Genomic DNA, 18,571 nt, shown 5'->3' with positions numbered 1-18,571 from the left:
TGACCCCAAACACACCTCCAGGCTGTGTAAGGGCTATTTGACCAAGAAGGAGAGTGATGGAGTGCTGCGGCAGATGACCTGGCCTCCACAGTCACCGGACCTGAACCCAATCGAGATGGTTTGGGGTGAGCTGGACCGCAGAGTGAAGGCAAAGGGGCCAACAAGTGCTAAACACCTCTGGGAACTCCTTCAAGACTGTTGGAAAACCATTTCAGGTGACTACCTCTTGAAGCTCATGGAGAGAATGCCAAGAGCGTGCAAAGCAGTAATCAGAGCAAAGGGTGGCTATTTTGAAGAAACTAGAATATAAAACATGTTTTCAGTTATTTCACCTTTTTTTGTTAAGTACATAACTCCACATGTGTTCATTCATAGTTTTGATGCCTTCAGTGAGAATCTACAATGTAAATAGTCATGAAAATAAAGAAAACGCATTGAATGAGAAGGTGTGTCCAAACTTTTGGCCTGTACTGTACATGTCGCTACCACGGTGACCTGTCAGTCAGAATAAAGGCGCAGTTATACGGTGAACATTTAAATATCTATCAACTTGTTTTTGGGTGTTGTCCGAGTTTTTGTCTGTAGCTCTGGTTGAGGGTGAGAGGCTGTCAGCAGATAAACAGAGATCTGTGTGGGTACATGAGACCCTAAAAAAGAGGTTGGGTCATAGGGAGTACCACCAATTGGTCCAGGAGCTTCTCCTCCATCATGGACGTTTCAAGTACTGCACTTATCCAGCAACCACTACCACCAGTTTCTCCTCCATTGTTTACCAACTGTAAACTTGTTGTCGTGACCACCACAGAAGGCCCACCTCTCAAATCATGTGATTGGACAATGGGAAAAATGTGGAGATGATGTTGGATGCTTTCTGCTCTAAGTTTTTTCAGCTCAAGGAGTTCAGAGTGAACCTGCAAAAACGCCAGGCACCTAGAGCGAAGAAATGCGAGGCAAAACAGCGAGCAAAAAGCTTCTACAGTCATCCAACATTTGTATTTGGTCACAAAACATCAGTGCATTTGATCAATGTCTGAGCGCCATTTTAACGTCACATTTCAGTGCCCCATTGCATTGCTGTGTGCACCACGATACATGTAAAGCTAGAATAGCTAACATCTGATTGGTTGAAGCTTCACCGTGTCATTGGAGCGCTAAGAAAAGCTGGGTTGTTCATGGTAACAAGTGTCTGGCACCAGTCACTGAGCTTCCATTGAGAATGACTCGTAGCCTGTTGCTGTCTCACTCGCAGTGTGAACGCAGCATCAGACCGACAGTAAAAGAGCAGTTGGCGCCTCCTACAGGCTGCACAGGTCATTACAGCAGCTGCAGAGTGTGTGGAGGAGACCATGGTGTTTGTTAGAAGTGAAAACGATGACCTCCAGATTATCAAAACTTTGGTTTTTATTGAACTTTACACAAAACACACAGCTGACCTCTGACCTTCACATGAGCCAGACTCACAGCTCTCTCGAGGATCATGGGAGATGTAGTGTCGTGGCTCGGGGCTCTGACAGAGATCAGAATATAAATACAAACAATAAATAACTCAGTAAACATCTGATGAAGTTTTACCTTCAGACTGACTCATAACTCAATACAGACTGTCCCGATGGTCCCTGAACGCAGCCTGCTTTGTATTCAATGTGATGTGTTTGAACCATCTTCTACTACTATACACTTAACTATCAAGCTGTTTCCATGGCGACAGCACACAGCTGATCCCCTCTTTGGTCAAAAGCTTCAGTTTGTAGAGTTTTTATTTTGATTGGCTGAGGGACAGCCTAAGCTCCTCCTCCCTCAGGCTGCGGTCCAATCGCTGTGTCTCAGACTCCAGGACGGATGGGATTGGACGGCGCGTGACGGCGTCCAGCGAGTCGGTGAGGTCGTGTCTCAGAGAGATCAGCCACTGACTGTTTCTGGAGGACTGCTGGATAAACTCCGCCCTCTGCTGCTGGTCCACAGCCAATAAGAGACGGAGCTGACTCACCTGAAGGGAGGAGACACAGTGACATCATCAGCATCCACCTGACCTGACCAAAACACCTGAGACTCTTCTTCTGTGGTGCTCTCACCTGCTCCTCCAGCTCCCTCACTCTGCTCAGCAGGCGCTCTTCTTCTGTGGTGTCTGCAGACTGGTGAACACACACAACAGCATTACACACACACACACACACACACACTGATGTACCTGTGTGTTAGTGTGTCTCACCTGAGTTCTGTTGCTGTCAGTCAGCTGCTGTCTGAACTTCGAACGCTCCGTCTCCACCTGAAACACACAAACACACAGTGTGTGTACCTGTCTCAGTGTGTCTCAGAGTGTGTGTACCTGTCTCAGAGTGTGTGTACCTGTCTCAGTGTGTCCCTCAGTGTGTCTCTGTCTCTCTTCAGTTTGTCCTTCTGATTTTCCAGATGAGAGTTTTTCTTGTTCAGTCGTTTCTGTTCCAGCTCCAGTTCAGCCACGAGACGCTGCAGGACCTCCAGTCTGTCCCCCACAGCCTGACCACACACAGAGAGAGAGAGAGAGAGAGAGAGAGAGGGAGAGGGAGAGAGAGAGAGACTGTTTCTATCTTCAGTCTGACTTTCTGCAGCTCCACTGGACTAAACTGGTGCCATCTTGGCGTCCAGTAGGCTGATGTGTTGCCATGGCAACTTATGTGTTTTGCCAGGCGAAGTAAAAACAAACTATGATGTTTAGTGTTACTGTGGAGACATGTTGATTTAGAACAGCCTCTGTAGCTCTGTCTATCTTGTCCACAGTGCTTGTCATAGTTGGTATTAACTCGCCCATTAGTGACAGTCCCGCCTGCTGATTGGTTGGTTTTTATTTTAGAGATTTGATGTCACAGTTTCAGACGAATCAGTCTCTCAGTGGAGTTGGTGGATTTAAAGGTCTGGACACAGACAAGAAGTAACTAAGAAACTAGTCTCTACATACAGACTCTACATTCAGTGAATGTAGAGTCTGTAGACAAACCCACGGAGATCTTGCCTCTGGAAGAAGAGCGGTTGTAGGCTGTTTGTAGTCCGCATGATATTGACCAATCACGTTTGAGCCGGCTGCAGTTGTTTCCAGGTTAAACGGTCCGTGCGATAAACTAATGGGGCGGAACATAATTGGCGTCACTGCAAACTCTGAATCCATCGCAATGGTTCAGCATATTTACTTAAATGTAAACGGAAGTCGGAAACGGAAATTCCGCCCAAATCAAACCGGAATGCCAAAAAAATCAGGGGTCTGCCCCCAGAGGCTGTATCGCCGGAAGTCAGACGCCGAATACAGCCGATGGGTTTCGAGAATGCTAAGAAACTAACTGACCAATCAGAGACACACACTGACCTCATCTGTGTTAGGCCCCGCCCCCGGGCTCTGCTCCAGTTGGTGGGCTCTCTCCCTGTAGCCAATCAGAGCAGCCTCAGTTCGCTCCAGAGCAGATCGGACACGATCTCTGTCTTTCTCCAGCTCCTCTGTCCTTTGAGTCAGAGTGTACACCTTCACAACAACAAACAAACAACAAACAATATCAGCTACAGAAATATTAGGTTGATTAGTAACACTATGTGACATATAGACCCTTTTACTGTTAGTAAACAGGATGATGTTTTTTGGTGGGCGGGGCTTAGCTGGAGGCAAACAGTTCTCCACAGACATTAGCTAACGCTAGCTAGCGAGTTCTGTTGGCTTGTTTTAGACAACGGAGGAAGACGATGTGAGTGGTGCGTTCAGAAATACTCATTCTGAGTGTCGGAGCACACTCTGACACAAACTGGACCGTTTGTAAATTCGTAGCGCTGTCTGAATGTACCGCAGAGCGCACTGGAGTGAACGTGTGATTAACTAACCATTTGTTAATTCATGTAGAAATATAACGCTCTGTTTCTTTGACCAACAGGGCTCTCATTTTAGTGTAGAGCGTGAATTTACCAACGCACCATGTCAGGTCACTCACTCTCTGGGACCGCCAGTGTTACTTGAATAACATCGCATCACATTTAACCATAGTTGTCTTTGTTTTTGTTGACGGGCAGTGGCGGCTGGTTTTGAGCCATGACTCCTTCTATTCTGGCTCCCAATAACACAACAAGACAAACACATTTTAACACTCCTGTGTAGCCTACAGCCCTGTGGGGGAGAGGCAGCTGCACCTCCAGATAACAAACTGACCTTCAGTTAGTTCGGACGAAACTGATGAAGTTGTTTACCTCGGCTTCTCTCTGCATCAGGAGCCTCCTCAGCTCCTCTTTCTCCTGCAGCACAGAGATCTGCTCCTCCTCCTTCTCCTCCTGCTGCTCCACAGGACATGATAAACAAACTTTTATTAATGTGATGAATCATTCTGTTTCCATCACAGTAAAGGAAAAAACACCTCCTCCTGCTCACCTCTCCTCCTCCTCCTTTCTCCTTGTTGTCCACCTCCTTGTCTCTCCTCCTTCTCCTCCTCTGTCCATCCATCTCCTCTATGTCCCCCACTGTGGATCTGACCTGGCTCAGTTCGCCTTGACATTCCTGCGCCTCCCTCCTTGCCTCCTCCACCATGGACTTCCACTCCTCCTCTTTCTCCTTCAGAGTCTGGATTTCGCTCAACAGGGCTTTCAGCTTCACCTCCTGCTCCTCCTTCACCTCTTCCACTCTGCTCCTCCACCTCTCCTCAGCCTCCCTCCTCTGCTTCTCAGCCTCCTCCTTTGCATGTCGAGCCTCCTCCAGCTCCTCCATCATCTCTCTCCTCCTTCTCTCCAGGGCCTTGGCTCTGGCTCTTAGCTCCTCCATCTCTCCTCTCTCCGTTTCTATGTTCTCCTCTCTGAGCCGTTCAGTCTCCTCCTTCTTCTCCCTCAGAGTGCTCCTCAGGCGCTCCCCCTCTGTGTGGCTCTCCTAAACAAGGAGTGTTTAACAGTTTAGTGTTTTCAGTTTCAACCACACCAGCAGGAGGCGCTGTAACTGTACCTGCAGGAGGAGTTGGAGATTGGTCATCTCCTCCAGAGCGAGTCTCAGGCCCTCCTTCATCTGCTGCTTCTCCTCCTCCTTCTCCTTCACCTCCTGCTTAGCTCGCTCCCTGCTCCCACTCAGATCACACACCTGAAGTACACACACACAGAGTTAGCATGCTAACGTGATGCTAATGCTAAATGTCAACATGTTAATATAGTGTAGTGTGACTGTACCTGAGTCTGCAGGGAGCTGAGGTTCACCATCATCACCTCCATGCTCTGCTGCACTCCTCTCAGCTCCTCCTGGGCCTCCTCCCTCCTCCTCTGCTCCATCTGCACCTCCTCTCTGACAGCCATCACCTGCTTCTCCTTCCTCATTAACTTCTCTTGTATCTGCTCCTTCTCCTTCTGCTCCTTTTGCACCTCCTCTGTGATGACCCTCAAATCATTCTTGGTTCTCCTCAGCTCCTCTTGCGCCTCCTTCCTCCTGTTCTGCTCCTTCTGCATTTTCTCTCTAAAAGCCATCAACTCATTCTCTGTCCTCATTAACTTCTCTTGTATCTGCTCCTTCTCCCTCTGCACCTCCTCTGACACGACCGTCAACTCACTCTTGGTTCTCCTCAGCTCCTCTTGGGCCTCCTCCCTCCTCCTCTGCTCCTTCTGCATCTCCTCTCTGACAGCCATCATCTCCTTCTCTGTCCTCATTAACTTCCCTTGTATCTGCTCCTTCTCCCTCTGCACCTCCTCTGTGATGACTGTCAACTCATTCTTGGTCCTCCTGAGCTCCTCTTGGGCCTCCTCCCTCCTCCGCTGCACCTCGTCCCTGACAGCTGTTGCCTCCTTCTCGGTCCTCATTATCTTCTCTTGTGCCTGCTCCTTCTCCTTCTGCACCTCCCCCTTGATGTGCATCAGCTCATTCTTGGTTCTCCTCAGCTCCTCCTGCACCTCCTCCCTCATCCTCTGCTCCTTCTGCACCTCCTCCCCAACAGCTGTCACCCCCTTCTTTGTCCTCATTAACATCTCTTGAACCTGGTTCTTCTCCTTCTGCTCCTTCTGCACCTCCTCTGTGATGACCCTCAACTCACTCTTGGTCCTCCTCAGCTCCTCCTGTATCTCCTCCCTCTGCCTCCACTCCCTCTGCACCTCCTCTCTAAGAGATGTCACAACTTCTCTTTTATTCATCAGCTCCTCCAGTGCCTCTTTCTTCTCCCTTTGTTCTCTCTGTAGCTCCTCCCTCAGTGCAGACACCTCCCCCTCATTCTTGTTCCTCCTCAGCTCCTCCTGTAACTCCTCTCTCTGCCTCCACTCCTCCTGAGACTCCTTTTTCTCCCTTTGTTCTTTTTTCACCTCCTCTCTGAGAGCTGTCACCTCCTTCTCAGTCTTCTTTAGTTCCTGCTGTAGTCCCTCCCTCCTCCTTAGCTCCTTTTGCACCTCCTCCTTAAGGGCTATTATCTCCTCCTGGGCCACCTTCTTCTCCCTTTGTTCCCTTTTCACCTCCTCTCTGAGAGCTGTCCCCTCCTTCTCAGTCTTCCTCCGTTTCTCCTGTACTTCCTCCTTTTCCCTTTGTTCCCTTTTCACCTCCTCTCTAAGGACAGAAACCGCCTCTCTCCTCCTCCTCAGCTCCTCCTGTGCCTTATCCCTCTCTCTCTGCACCTCCTCTCTCAGAGCTGTCACCTCCCTCTCCCTCCGCCTCAGCTCCCCAGACAGTCCTGCCTTCTCCTCCTCCAGCTCTCTGACTCTGGACCTGGCTCTCTCCTCCACCAGGAGGTGCTGACCCCTCTCAGCCTCCACCAGTCTCCCTCGTTCCTCATTCACCTCCCTCAGCTCATCCTCCAGCCTACTTTTCTCCTCCTTCACCCTTCCAAGCACCTCCTCCTCTCCCTTCCTCTTCTCCTCTGTCTCCTTCAGCTTGTCCTCTTTCCTCCTCAGCTCCTCTCTTAGCTCCTGCACCTCCTTCTCCATCTCTTCCCATCTGTCCTCCAACCTCCTCCTCTCCTCCCTGGCTCTCCTCAGTGCCTCCCTCTCTTCCTCCAACTCATCCTCCACTTCTCTCATTTTCTCCTCCAACCCCCTCTTCTCCTCCTCCACCTCTGTCAGCTTGTCTTCCAGCCTCTTTCTCCTTTCCACCTCCATTCTCCTCAGAGCCTCCCTCACCCTCCCATCCTCCTCCTCCCTCTCCTCCCTGTCCTGCAGTGTGGCTCTCAGCTGCTGCACCTCCTCGTCTAGCTCCTTCAGCATATGGTTGAGCTTCACCACCTCCCGTGTGCTCTGGTCAGCTCTCTCCCTCCACTCCTTCACCTCCTCCTCCAGCCTATTGCAGGCCTCCTCCCCCTCTCTGGCCCTCCTTCTAGCTCCCTCACTCTCAGCCCTGGCCTCCTGCAGCTCCTTGGCCTGGGAGGAGACCCTGACATCTTTTTCTCCTCCCTCCCTCCTCTCTTTCTCCAGGAGCGCATGGGTTTCTTTCAGCAGCGCCTCCAGCTGCTCCTCCTTCACCTCTTTCTGCTTCAGTTTGTCGTTTGCCTCCTGACGCTCCCTTTCTCCCTCCTCCCTCTGCTCCACTGCTAGCCTCAGCCTCTCCTTCAGCATCTCCACCTCCTCCTCCCTCTCCCTCACGGCGCTCATCTGTCGCTCCAGGCTGCGGTCCCTCCGCTCCACCTCCTCCTTCATCTCTTCGCACTCCTCCTTTGCCACGTTCAACCTCACCCTCAGCAGCTCCACCTCCCCCACCTTCTCCATCAACCTCCCCACCTCCTCTTCTGCTCTCCTCACTTCACCAGTGAGTCGCTCCACTTCCTCCTCCTCCTTTCTCCTCCTTTTCCTCTGCTCTTCAACTCGCAGTCTCTCCTTCTCTCTCCTCTCCTCTTGTAGCTCAGAGGTTTCTTTTCTCAGTCTATCAATCTCATCCTCCAACGTCCTCCTCCATCTTTCCGCCTTCTCTGCTTCACTCCTCAGCTGCCCCATCTCCTCCTCCCTCTCCTCCTTCTCTCTTTCCAATTTCTCAATCCTGTCACAGAGAGCCTCCTCCTCCCTTTTCACCTCCTCTTCTCTCGAGCTGTCCTCCATCCTCTTCACCTCCTCTTCCAGTCTCTCCTTCTCTCCCTCCGCCTGCTGTATCCTCTCCAACATGTGGCCGAGACGCAGCTCCCTCTCTGTCACCTCCTCCCTCAACTTCTCCACCTCCTTCTGTCTCTCCCCCTCCTCCTCCATCAGTCCCTCTACACGCCTCCTCAGCGCCTCCACCTCTCCGTCCCTCGTCCCCAGCTCCTCGCTCAGCGCCTCCCTCTCACTCTGCCAGGCCTTCCTCTCCTCTTCCTCTTCCTTCCTCCTCCTTCTCAGCTCCTCCACCTCCTCCGTCAGTCTCTCCATCTCCTCCTTCTGCGCCTCCCTCTCCTCTTCATCCTTTTCTCTCCTCTTCCTCTCGTCTTCTCTTCCGGCTGTCACTCTCTCCAGCTCTGCTCTCAGACACTCGATCTCCCCTTCACAATAAAAGCACAGTTAAAAATATTATTAATTAAAGATAATATTAATTAAACACAAAAACAACTTCCGCCATTTATATTACTAGTAATAGCACTACTGCAACAGGACTTCTTCTGCTGCTGTTAACACTACTGATACTCTTTGCAGTGCTTCTGTAAACACAGCGCCCCCTCAGTCTGAGAGCAGTGTCACTTCCTGTTCTTTATACTTTGCTGACAGATGTTTTCAGACGTCTCACACTGACCCTGCAGAGTCTGTTTGGCCTGCTGCAGAGTGTGAATGTGTGTCATCAGCTGACATCTGTCCACCTCTGACTGGGACAGCTGCTTCTGCTGCTGACTGAGCTGCTGGTGGACAGACACCGACAGAGACCTGCAGACGAGGAGAAAGAGAGAGAGGGTGGGAGTGTTCAGAAAGTGATGACATCCTGGTCTGAAAGATGAAGCCACCAATTGCAGCTCCTCTAATGGCCACTTGAGTCCGTCCCCACAGACGCACGTTATAATGTAGAAATAAACATGTTTACAGCCTGAAGCTAAATTCAACATTTACGACAACTGTACAGGAGCTGAATTTTTATATAAATCACCTGTTTACATTTATTAAGGCTTAAAGTTAACATAATGAAAGGCATGGCCTCTTTGAGTGACAGACTGTCCATCCTGTCTCAAGAAGACGCAGACGAACTAGTCCACATATTTGTTCCTACCTCAGCTCCTGCAGCTCCTCCTCCAGCTGCTCCCTGTGTCTCTGCAGTCTGTCCTGCTCCTCCTGCAGCCTCCTGCTCTCCCTCTGCTGCTCCTCCAGCTGCCTGTCTCTCCTCCTCGCCTCCTCCGCCGCCTGCCGCAGCTGCTCCTGCGCCTCCTTCAGCTCCGCGCACACCGAGGCATGCTGGGAGGACAGCTGAGGAGCATAGACACATCACATATCACAGAGGTGTAACACTGTCACATGACTGTCACCTCCTCCTCCTTACCTCCTCCAGCTGACCTCCATCCCTCCCTCTCTCCTCCATCAGGGAGACCAGCTGTCTCTCCTTCTCCTCCATCATCATCTCCATCTCCTCCTCTCTGCCTTTCAGCTGACGGATGATGTCGGCCTCCCCCTCCCTCTGCACTCTGGACAACACAAAACATTACTGCCATTCAATGTTCAGAATTAGGATTCAATGTTAGCGATCAGGATTCAATGTTTTCAATCAGGATTCAATGTTTATAATCAGGATTCAATGTTTTCAATCAGGATTCAATGTTTATAATCAGGATTCAATGTATTCAATCAGGATTCAATGTTTATAATCAGGATTCAATGTATTCAATCAGGATTCAATGTTTATAATCAGAATTTAATGTTTACAATCAGCACTCAATGTTTACAGTCAGCATAAAATATTTGTAATCAGGATTCAATGTTGACAATCAAAATTCAATGTTTATAATCGGAATAAAATATTTGTAATCAGGATTCAGTGTTTACAATAAGGATTAAATATTTGAATTCTGGATTAAATGTTTATATTCAGCATTAAATATTAATACTCTGGCTCAAATGCTAACAATCAGGATTCACTGTGTATTTTCATGATTAAATATTTATATTAAGGATTAAGTGTTTACACTCAGGATTAAATGCTAACAATCAGAATTCATGTTTACATTCAGGATTTAATGTTTTTAATCAGGATTAAATGTTTACATTCGGGATTAAATGTTTATACTCTGGATTAAATATTTTTTATTCAGGATTAAATGTTTACTATCAGGATTGAATGGTTGTCATCAGGGTTAAATGTTTATATTCAGGATTATATGTTTATGCTCAGGATTAAATGTTTACATTCAGGAATAAATACTTGTAATCTGGATTAAATGTTGATTAAGGATTCAGGTACAAACATTGTTGTGGAAACCAGACTCACCTGAGCTGGCTGCAGTCCATGTTAAGTGTTTTGACCTCCCTCTGTAGAGAGCTGACCTCTGACCTCACTGCCTGCATCTGCGATTGGCTGTCTGACAGCTCACACTCCAGCTGCAAACACACAAACACCGGTTTCCTTCCCAGAATCCTTTGAGGCAGGCAGCATCACTGACTGACAAGACAGGTCAGGAGAGCAGCCGTACCTGCAGCAGCTGTTTGTTCAGATCTCTCTTATCTGATGCCAGGGACGAGTTCAGGGCGGCCATTTTGTCCAGAGCATCGCGTGCCTCCTCCACCTCCCGCTTCAACACACACTCAGAGGACGAGAGACTCAGCACAGTCTCCCTTGACTGAAGGTGGAGACACAGAGGAGGAGACATAGAGGAGGAGACACAGAGGAAGGGACACAGAGGAAGGGACACAGAGGGGGAGACAGAGGAAGGGACACAGAGGGGGAGACAGAGGAAGGGACACAGAGGGGGAGACACAGAGGAAGGGACACAGAGGGGGAGAAACATTAAAGTGCAGGCCTACAGTTTCTGATCTCAAAAAAGGACATTGTTGTTTCATTAAATAATAAACGTACCTTCTGCAAAGCGTCTCTGGCATCAGCAGCTTCTTCTTCTGCTCTCTGTCTGTCCAGCTGCTGTCTCTCCAGCGCCCCCTGCAGGACAACAGGAGGACGGAGGGAAACAAGTTATCGGGTCTGTCTGTCTCGATTTATCTTTCTGTCCCTGAATGATAATTATCAAACAGCGGTGTAACAATACAGGTATTTGTATTAATCATTCAGTAGAAGGCTTTCGTTTCGATACGCATTATGAACCGAGTGATATGTTAACCCACCCTGTTGATTTGGAAAATAAATCTACAGCTTAAATTGTGTTTAATAAAATGTTCTCAGCGTACCAGCCCACAGGACGGCACATGCTGTATGTCCCTCCCACCCCCAAACCAGACTTAAGTGAACCGTTACACCCCTAGAAACTAAACCTGATCACCTTCAGAGTGTGGATCTCCATGCGGTGCAAAATTTCTCTCTCAGTCAGCTGGACGTTCTCCAACAGCTCCGTCTCCACTCTGAAACAAAACCAGGGCAACATCCGACACATTATAAACAGCAACACCACTCAAACATCTGTTCATCAACAAGACAAAGAAATGTTCTTGTTTTACAACAGACGCTGCAGATATCTGGACACTGAATAAAGAAATATCAGCATCATAAATAAGATCATTCACCTGTGATCACCTTTAAAACATTTCTTTACCTTCTGAGTGTTTGAGTCTCCAGCTGTCTGCTCCTCTCCTCCTGTCTGTCTCTGTCCTTCCTCAGTCTGTCTCTCTCTGTCTTCACCTCCTCCTCTCTCCTCTGCACCTCATCCACCTGCAGACGCAGCGACGACGACGCCTCACGCTCACTGTGACACACACCCACACACACACACACACACACACACACAGAGGTCACTGTTGGATCAATCTGCAGAGGTTTCAGGTGTGTGTGAACACTGAAGTCTGCAGATGTGTTCAAAGATAAACTCAAAAACGGGGGCTTTTATTGTGAAGCATCTACAGGAAATGAAATGTTTATCGCTGAATTAGCCAAACTTTAATCAGCAGCTTTGAGGTTTGTAAAAGGGCGAGGGAATGCATTATGTCAGTGAGGGTCCTCACAAAGTTACAAGAACAAGAATGTGTGTGTGTACCTGTTCAGCAGGTCCAGAGTGTGTGTGAGCTCCAGCTGTGTGTGCTGAGTGTGTTTTTTCAGCAGCTGGTTGTCGTCCTCCAGCTGTTTCAGTCGCAGCTGCACAGATGTCTTCTCCTCGCCGAGCCGCCGCAGAGAAAGCTCCGCCCCCTGATAAACAACACACACAGATCAGAGTCATTAACCCCTCCCTGACCTCTGGGCTGCAGCCGAGAGTGTTTCCCGCTGTGTGTGTGACTGACCTGCAGTTCCTCGTGTCTCCACTGCAGGGCGCTCTCAGCGTGGGACAGGACAGACAGCAGGGAGGACAGGTCCAGACTGAGGACGCTGTCTGAGGATACACACATAGAACTGCTGCTGCTAGTGGTGGCGGACAGGACTCTGGACTGGAGACATAAGAACACACTGACATCTGTGACCTTTGACCTCTGTGACCTTTGACCTCTGTAGGTCCACAGCCTGTGTGTATATGTGTGTGTAGTTGTAACAGACTCACCAGTTTGACCACAGCCTGACTGACAGACTGAAGACTTCTCTCTGTGTCTCTGTGTCTCTCTAACTCTCTGTCTCTGTCCTCCCTCTGACTGTCCTCAATCTGCAGAGAGTGAGACAGCTCTGCAATCCTGACAGACAGACAGACAGACAGACAGACATACATTGATTTTAAAGATAAGACAGATGTTTATGGATCCAGTTGTCTCAGTGTCTGACTGAACAGCAGGACATGGACTCACCGTTCTGTCAGCTGCAAGACTTCTGTCTCATGAAGATGCGTTAACTCTGAGATCTCTCGCTCCTTCTCCTCCCATCTGTCCTGCTCCTTCTCCTCCTCCTCTTTGTGCTCCAGTTCTCCTAATGAGAAGGTTCCCAGGATGGAGGAGGAGATGTGAGGAGGGGGAGATGGTGAGGAGTCTGCAGGATGGAGGACCAGGGTGGAGGACAGAGGAGGAGAGGAGGACGGCGGGGGGAGGTCAGAGGGGACAAGATGGGGAGGCACAGAAGAGAAGGGTTTGATGGGAGGAGCGCTGAGCCTCAGGGAGGAGGAGACGGAGTCACAGCTGGACAAGAGAGAGGAGGAGAGACGAGAAAACTCGGCCCTCAACTCCCACAGATCCCTAAAGACAGAGAGACAGGTTGGTCAACCTACATCGGGTTGGTCAACTTACATCAAGTCAGTCAACTTACATCAGATTGATCAACTTACATCAAGTCAGTCAACTTACATAAGGTTGGTCAACTTACATCAGGTTGGTCAACTTACAACAGGTCGGTCAGCTTACATCAGGTTGGTCAACTTAAAACAGATCGGTCAACTTATAACAGGTCGGTCAACTTCTGTCTGGTCGGTCAACTTCTATCAGGTTAGTGAACTTACAACAGGTCGGTCAGCTTACATCAGGTTGGTCAACTTACATCAGGTTGGTCAACTTACATCAAGTCGGTCAACTTAGATAAGGTTGGTCAACTTACATCAGGTTGGTCAACTTACATCAAGTCGGTCAACTTAGATAAGGTTGATCAACTTACATCAAGTCAGTCAACTTACATAAGGTTGGTCAACTTACAACAGGTCGGTCAGCTTACATCAGGTTGGTCAACTTAAAACAGATCGGTCAACTTATAACAGGTCGGTCAACTTCTGTCTGGTCGGTCAACTTCTATCAGGTTGGTCAACTTACAACAGGTCGGTCAGCTTACATCAGGTTGGTCAACTTACATCAAGTCGGTCAACTTAGATAAGGTTGGTCAACTTACAAAAGGTTGGTCAACTTACATCAGGTCGGTCAACTTCCATCAGGTTGGTCAACTTAGATTAGTCAACTTCTATCAGGTCGGTCAACTTACAACAGGTCAGTCAACTTAAATCAGGTTGGTCAACTTAAAACAGATCGGTCAACTTAAAACATATCGGTCAACTTATAACAGGTCGGTCAACTTCTGTCCGGTCGGTCAAATTCTATCAGGTTGGTCAACTCACATCAGGTTGGTCAACTCACATCAGGTTGGTCAACTCACATCAGGTTGGTCAACTTACAACAGGTTGGTCAACTTACAACAGGTCGGTCAACTTACAACCGGTCGGTCAACTTACAACAGGTCGGTCAACTTACATCTGGTCAGTCAACTGACAACAGGTCGGTCAACTTACATCAGGTTGGTCAACTTACAACAGGTCGGTCAACTTACATCAGGTTGGTCAACTTACATCAGGTTGATCAACTAAATAGGTCTCACAAGTATGGAGACGTACCTGTCGGCGGCGGTCTTCACGCTGTGACACTGTCGTCTCAGAGCGACCACAGACCTCCAGACTGACAGCAGTCGAGCCTGCTGCTGACCCACATGACCTGCGTGACACTGGACACACACACACACTTCAGTCTAATTTGGCGCGACGAGATTTCACACAAAGTCAATGCAAAGAGACTCTCAAAAGTACACACCTCCCTCTCTCTCTGCCAATCATCCTCTCTCTGCCCCGCCTCCTCGACCGCTCTGCTCCAATCAGATGTCAGCTTCTGGAGGTCCTCCCTCAGGGCCTGGTTGGCCTGCTCTGATTGGCTGAGCTGCTCCCGGAGGAGAGCGTTGGTGTCAGCTAAACCGACTGACCTGAGGAAACACACACAGATGAGACACACACAAACATACAGGTGAGACACACAGATGAGACACACACAAACAATATATATATATATACACAGGTGAGACACACAGGTGAGGCTGACACACACACAGGGCTGATACACACCTCTGTTGTTCCTCCTCCAGCCTGATGAGGGCGCTCTCCAGAGAGTCACTGTGTTCATCTCTGATCCTCCGCTACAACACAAACACACACAACTACAGTTCACAACATCTGGACCACTGACGTCACACAACAATACACAGTAGTATTAGTCTGACCTCAGTGTTGATCAGCTGTGTGTGTTCATCCTGCAGCTGAAGCTCCAAACGCTGACATCGATCTCTGTACTCCAACACCTGCACACACACAATACTGTCAGTACAACAACACCTGCACACACACAATACTGTCAGTACAACAACACCTGCACGCACACAATACTGTCAGTACTCCAACACACAGCTGAAACTACAGCTGATACTCTGATCTGTGTACTCCTGCAGACAGTAACAGACCATATTAATCGTTCATATAACTGAATATTAACTCACCTTGTTCTGCAGTCGGTGGATGAGCAGAGCCTGTCTGGCCTCCCTCTCCCTCCCCTCCCTCACCCTCCTCCTTACGTCCCTCTGCTCTGCCTCCAGCCGCAGAGACAGGGCGAGCGGGGGGGACACTGACTGACACAGCTGAGGAGAGAGACAGGTGTAATGTTAACATTCACCCTGCTGATCACATGACCTCCTCCTCCTCCTCACACCTTCTCACCCTCTCATTCAGAGCTCTGCTCCTGGACTCCAGCTCCTCCCTCTCTGCTCGGCTCTCTGCCAGCTCCTCCTGCAGACGACACACCTCCTGTTTGAGCTCCGCCTTCTCCTGCTGCAAACCAATGAGCAGCTCCGACTGCATGCTGACAGGTCGACCTCGCCGTCAGTGAACCTGGACGGAGACACAGACACGTCTGAGATACACCTGCCAACCTTATCACTGTGCAGAAGGAAGAGTGCATCTACTCATGGACGAGAGACACATGCTCATGACAGCGTGTGATGTAAACTCTACTGAGCTGTAACGTTAGCTGGCTCAGTGGTGCTAGGTGAGCTAGCAGTAGATGCACTCTTCCTTCTGCGTAGTGATACAGTTGTCGGTGTAGAAAGAAAATACAAGGTGTGTGTATTATCTTGAGTAAGAGGATCATACTTTGTGGAAGGAGACGCTGCTGTTGAAGTAAAGTATTTTTTAGAGGGTCTAGTTTCATTATATAGGAGAGAAGGCCGACATCCCTGTAGCCGTGATCTCCAACACTCACACCAAAACTATGTAGACCAATAATACCACAGGTCAGAGCAACAATATGAATTTTTGATTTGGGGTGAATTGTATGTATGGTTGCGTGTAGGGACTTGTTGCTATGACGACAGCCTCTCCAGGTTTCTGCTGACTACGTATATGATGGACAGGTGGACGAAATAACAGAAACACAGTTGCCATAAAAACCACACAGTCAACTAAATGCTTAAATATAAATACATCATTTACATTAAGTATTAATGTTAATTTACATGAATCCAAAACCAACAGACAGGAAAACACTTCAGTGCAACTACTGTAACTACATTCAGCTGACAATTCTTTTTCTTTTAATCAGTCAGGTTTTGAAGGCAGGATTTTACCTTGTAGTGGAGTATTTTCACAGGGTGGTATTAGCACTGGTACTGTAACGTTAGAGTAAAGAATCTAAATACTTCTTTTACACTGAACAATTTAAGTAGTAGTAGCAGTAGCAGTGTGTTGTCTGGTAGTTCCTGTGTGTCAGTGTATAATCAGCATGTTATATTGTAGTAGCTGTAGTATATTGCACCAGTAGCAGTAGTAATAGCAGTAGTGGCAGTATACCGTTAGGTTGTTCCTGTGTGTCAGTGTATAATCAGCTTGTGTTGAGTGTTAATCTGTTAAACAGCAGAGGCAGCAGAATAGATATTAAACCTGTTAAAATACCAACAAACGTTTTCACATTCCGGTCAGCACCGGTTTAGTCATCTTAACTAACGGCTGTTAAACCGGACACAGAGACGTAACGGCTGGAGATGAAATTAACAGTTATTAGAGGAACTAACGTTAACTCCTAACTGCAGTTAGCATGTTAGCATGCAGTTAGCATCAGCAAAACAAACAATAAATAAAGTGAATTAAAGTTCGTACCTGCTGAACCGGAAGCTGCTGAACGAGCTTCACTCACAAACTGTAAAAAACAATTGGACACTTAATAAAAATACATATCTGCGTCATTCATTCCGCTAACAGGCTAACACTACCTGTTGTTGTTAGCATATTCAAACCGGGAAACATAACCCTTCACCCCGGTGACGTAGAGGTCACGTGACTGGAGACAACGCTGCTGAATACAAACAGCGACACCAGCCGACCATTATGTGTCAGAATAAAATAAATACAATACTGAAATACACTAAATAGATATTTATGATGATTTGTTTTAGGTGTGACGTTAATTTATAGTGAAAAAAATGTATATTTTGTAAAGGAAAAGTAATAATAGAAATACATTAAATTAAAAAGCAGAAGTATTTATATCATCTTCAACTGAAAACAAAACAAAATAAGTTATATAAAAAAAATATTCAAAAAAGTATTGACCTCAGCTCTTGATTTTGAAAAAAAAAAGATATTTTAAACAAAATAAGACAAATAAGAAACTTCAACTGACTTCAACTGTATATTTTGGAGACAAATTAAATTAAAAAAAATATATATATATATATATATATATATATATAGTTAGAAAAAATAAAAATACAAAAACAATTAGAAAATATTTTTGATGAACTTCAAATGTATATTTTGAAATTAAAAAGGTAAAATATTGTAAAGTATTTATATTGACTTCAGCTGTATATTATGAATACTAAATAAAATAGCTCACATTAAAATTAATTAAAAATATATATATACAGTACAGGCCAAAAGTTTGGACACACCTTCTCATTCAATGCGTTTTCTTTATTTTCATGACTATTTACATTGTAGATTCTCACTGAAGGCATCAAAACTATGAATGAACACATGTGGAGTTATGTACTTAACAAAAAAAGGTGAAATAACTGAAAACATGTTTTATATTCTAGTTTCTTCAAAATAGCCACCCTTTGCTCTGATTACTGCTTTGCACACTCTTGGCATTCTCTCAATGAGCTTCAAGAGGTAGTCACCTGAAATGGTTTCCACTTCACAGGTGTGCCTTATCAGGGTTAATTAGTGGAATTTCTTGCTTTATCAATGGGGTTGGGACCATCAGTTGTGTTGTGCAGAAGTCAGGTTAATACACAGCCGACAGCCCTATTGGACAACTGTTAAAATTCATATTATGGCAAGAACCAATCAGCTAACTAAAGAAAAACGAGTGGCCATCATTACTTTAAGAAATGAAGGTCAGTCAGTCTGGAAATGTGTCCCCAAGTGGAGTCGCAAAAACCATCAAGCGCTACAACGAAACTGGCACACATGAGGACGGACCCAGGAAAGGAAGACCAAGAGTCACCTCTGCTTCTGAGGATAAGTTCATCCGAGTCACCAGCCTCAGAAATCGCAAGTTAACAGCAGCTCAGATCAGAGACCAGATGAAAGCCACACAGAGTTCTAGCAGCAGACCCATCTCTAGAACAACTGTTAAGAGGAGACTGCGCCAATCAGGCCTTCATGGTCAAATAGCTGCTAGGAAACCACTGCTAAGGAGAGGCAACAAGCAGAAGAGATTTGTTTGGGCCAAGAAACACAAGGAATGGACATTAGACCAGTGGAAATCTGTGCTTTGGTCTGATGAGTCCAAATTTGAGATCTTTGGTTCCAACCGCTGTGTCTTTGTGAGACGCAGAAAAGGTGAACGGATGGATTCCACATGC

General features: G+C 47.3%; 1 protein-coding gene across 1 annotated transcript; it reads right to left on the bottom strand.

Moving 5' to 3' along the window:
• Positions 1-1,382: 1,382 nt before the first annotated feature.
• Positions 1,383-17,016, bottom strand: LOC117250124 (uncharacterized). Its single transcript, XM_078174674.1, has 28 exons — positions 16,857-17,016; positions 15,423-15,593; positions 15,206-15,343; positions 14,933-15,010; positions 14,778-14,848; positions 14,473-14,638; positions 14,280-14,386; positions 12,763-13,143; positions 12,525-12,651; positions 12,271-12,414; positions 12,030-12,178; positions 11,592-11,741; positions 11,322-11,400; positions 10,907-10,984; positions 10,524-10,670; positions 10,322-10,431; positions 9,380-9,521; positions 9,113-9,306; positions 8,648-8,775; positions 5,158-8,399; positions 4,940-5,071; positions 4,379-4,867; positions 4,201-4,284; positions 3,338-3,490; positions 2,347-2,496; positions 2,210-2,266; positions 2,073-2,132; positions 1,383-1,987 (listed from the first exon to the last, which is right to left on the bottom strand). The coding sequence occupies exons 2-28, from the start codon at positions 15,561-15,563 to the stop codon at positions 1,757-1,759; spliced, it is 7,128 nt and encodes a 2,375-aa protein (XP_078030800.1). The 5' UTR covers positions 15,564-15,593; positions 16,857-17,016; the 3' UTR covers positions 1,383-1,756.
• Positions 17,017-18,571: the final 1,555 nt, after the last annotated feature.

The sequence above is a fragment of the Epinephelus lanceolatus genome, chromosome 14 (genome assembly GCF_041903045.1).
Source record: "Epinephelus lanceolatus isolate andai-2023 chromosome 14, ASM4190304v1, whole genome shotgun sequence".
Classification (NCBI taxonomy): Eukaryota; Metazoa; Chordata; class Actinopteri; order Perciformes; family Serranidae; genus Epinephelus; species Epinephelus lanceolatus.
The sequence above is the reverse complement of the archived record's forward strand: the minus strand, read 5'-3'. Positions and strand labels throughout refer to the sequence as shown.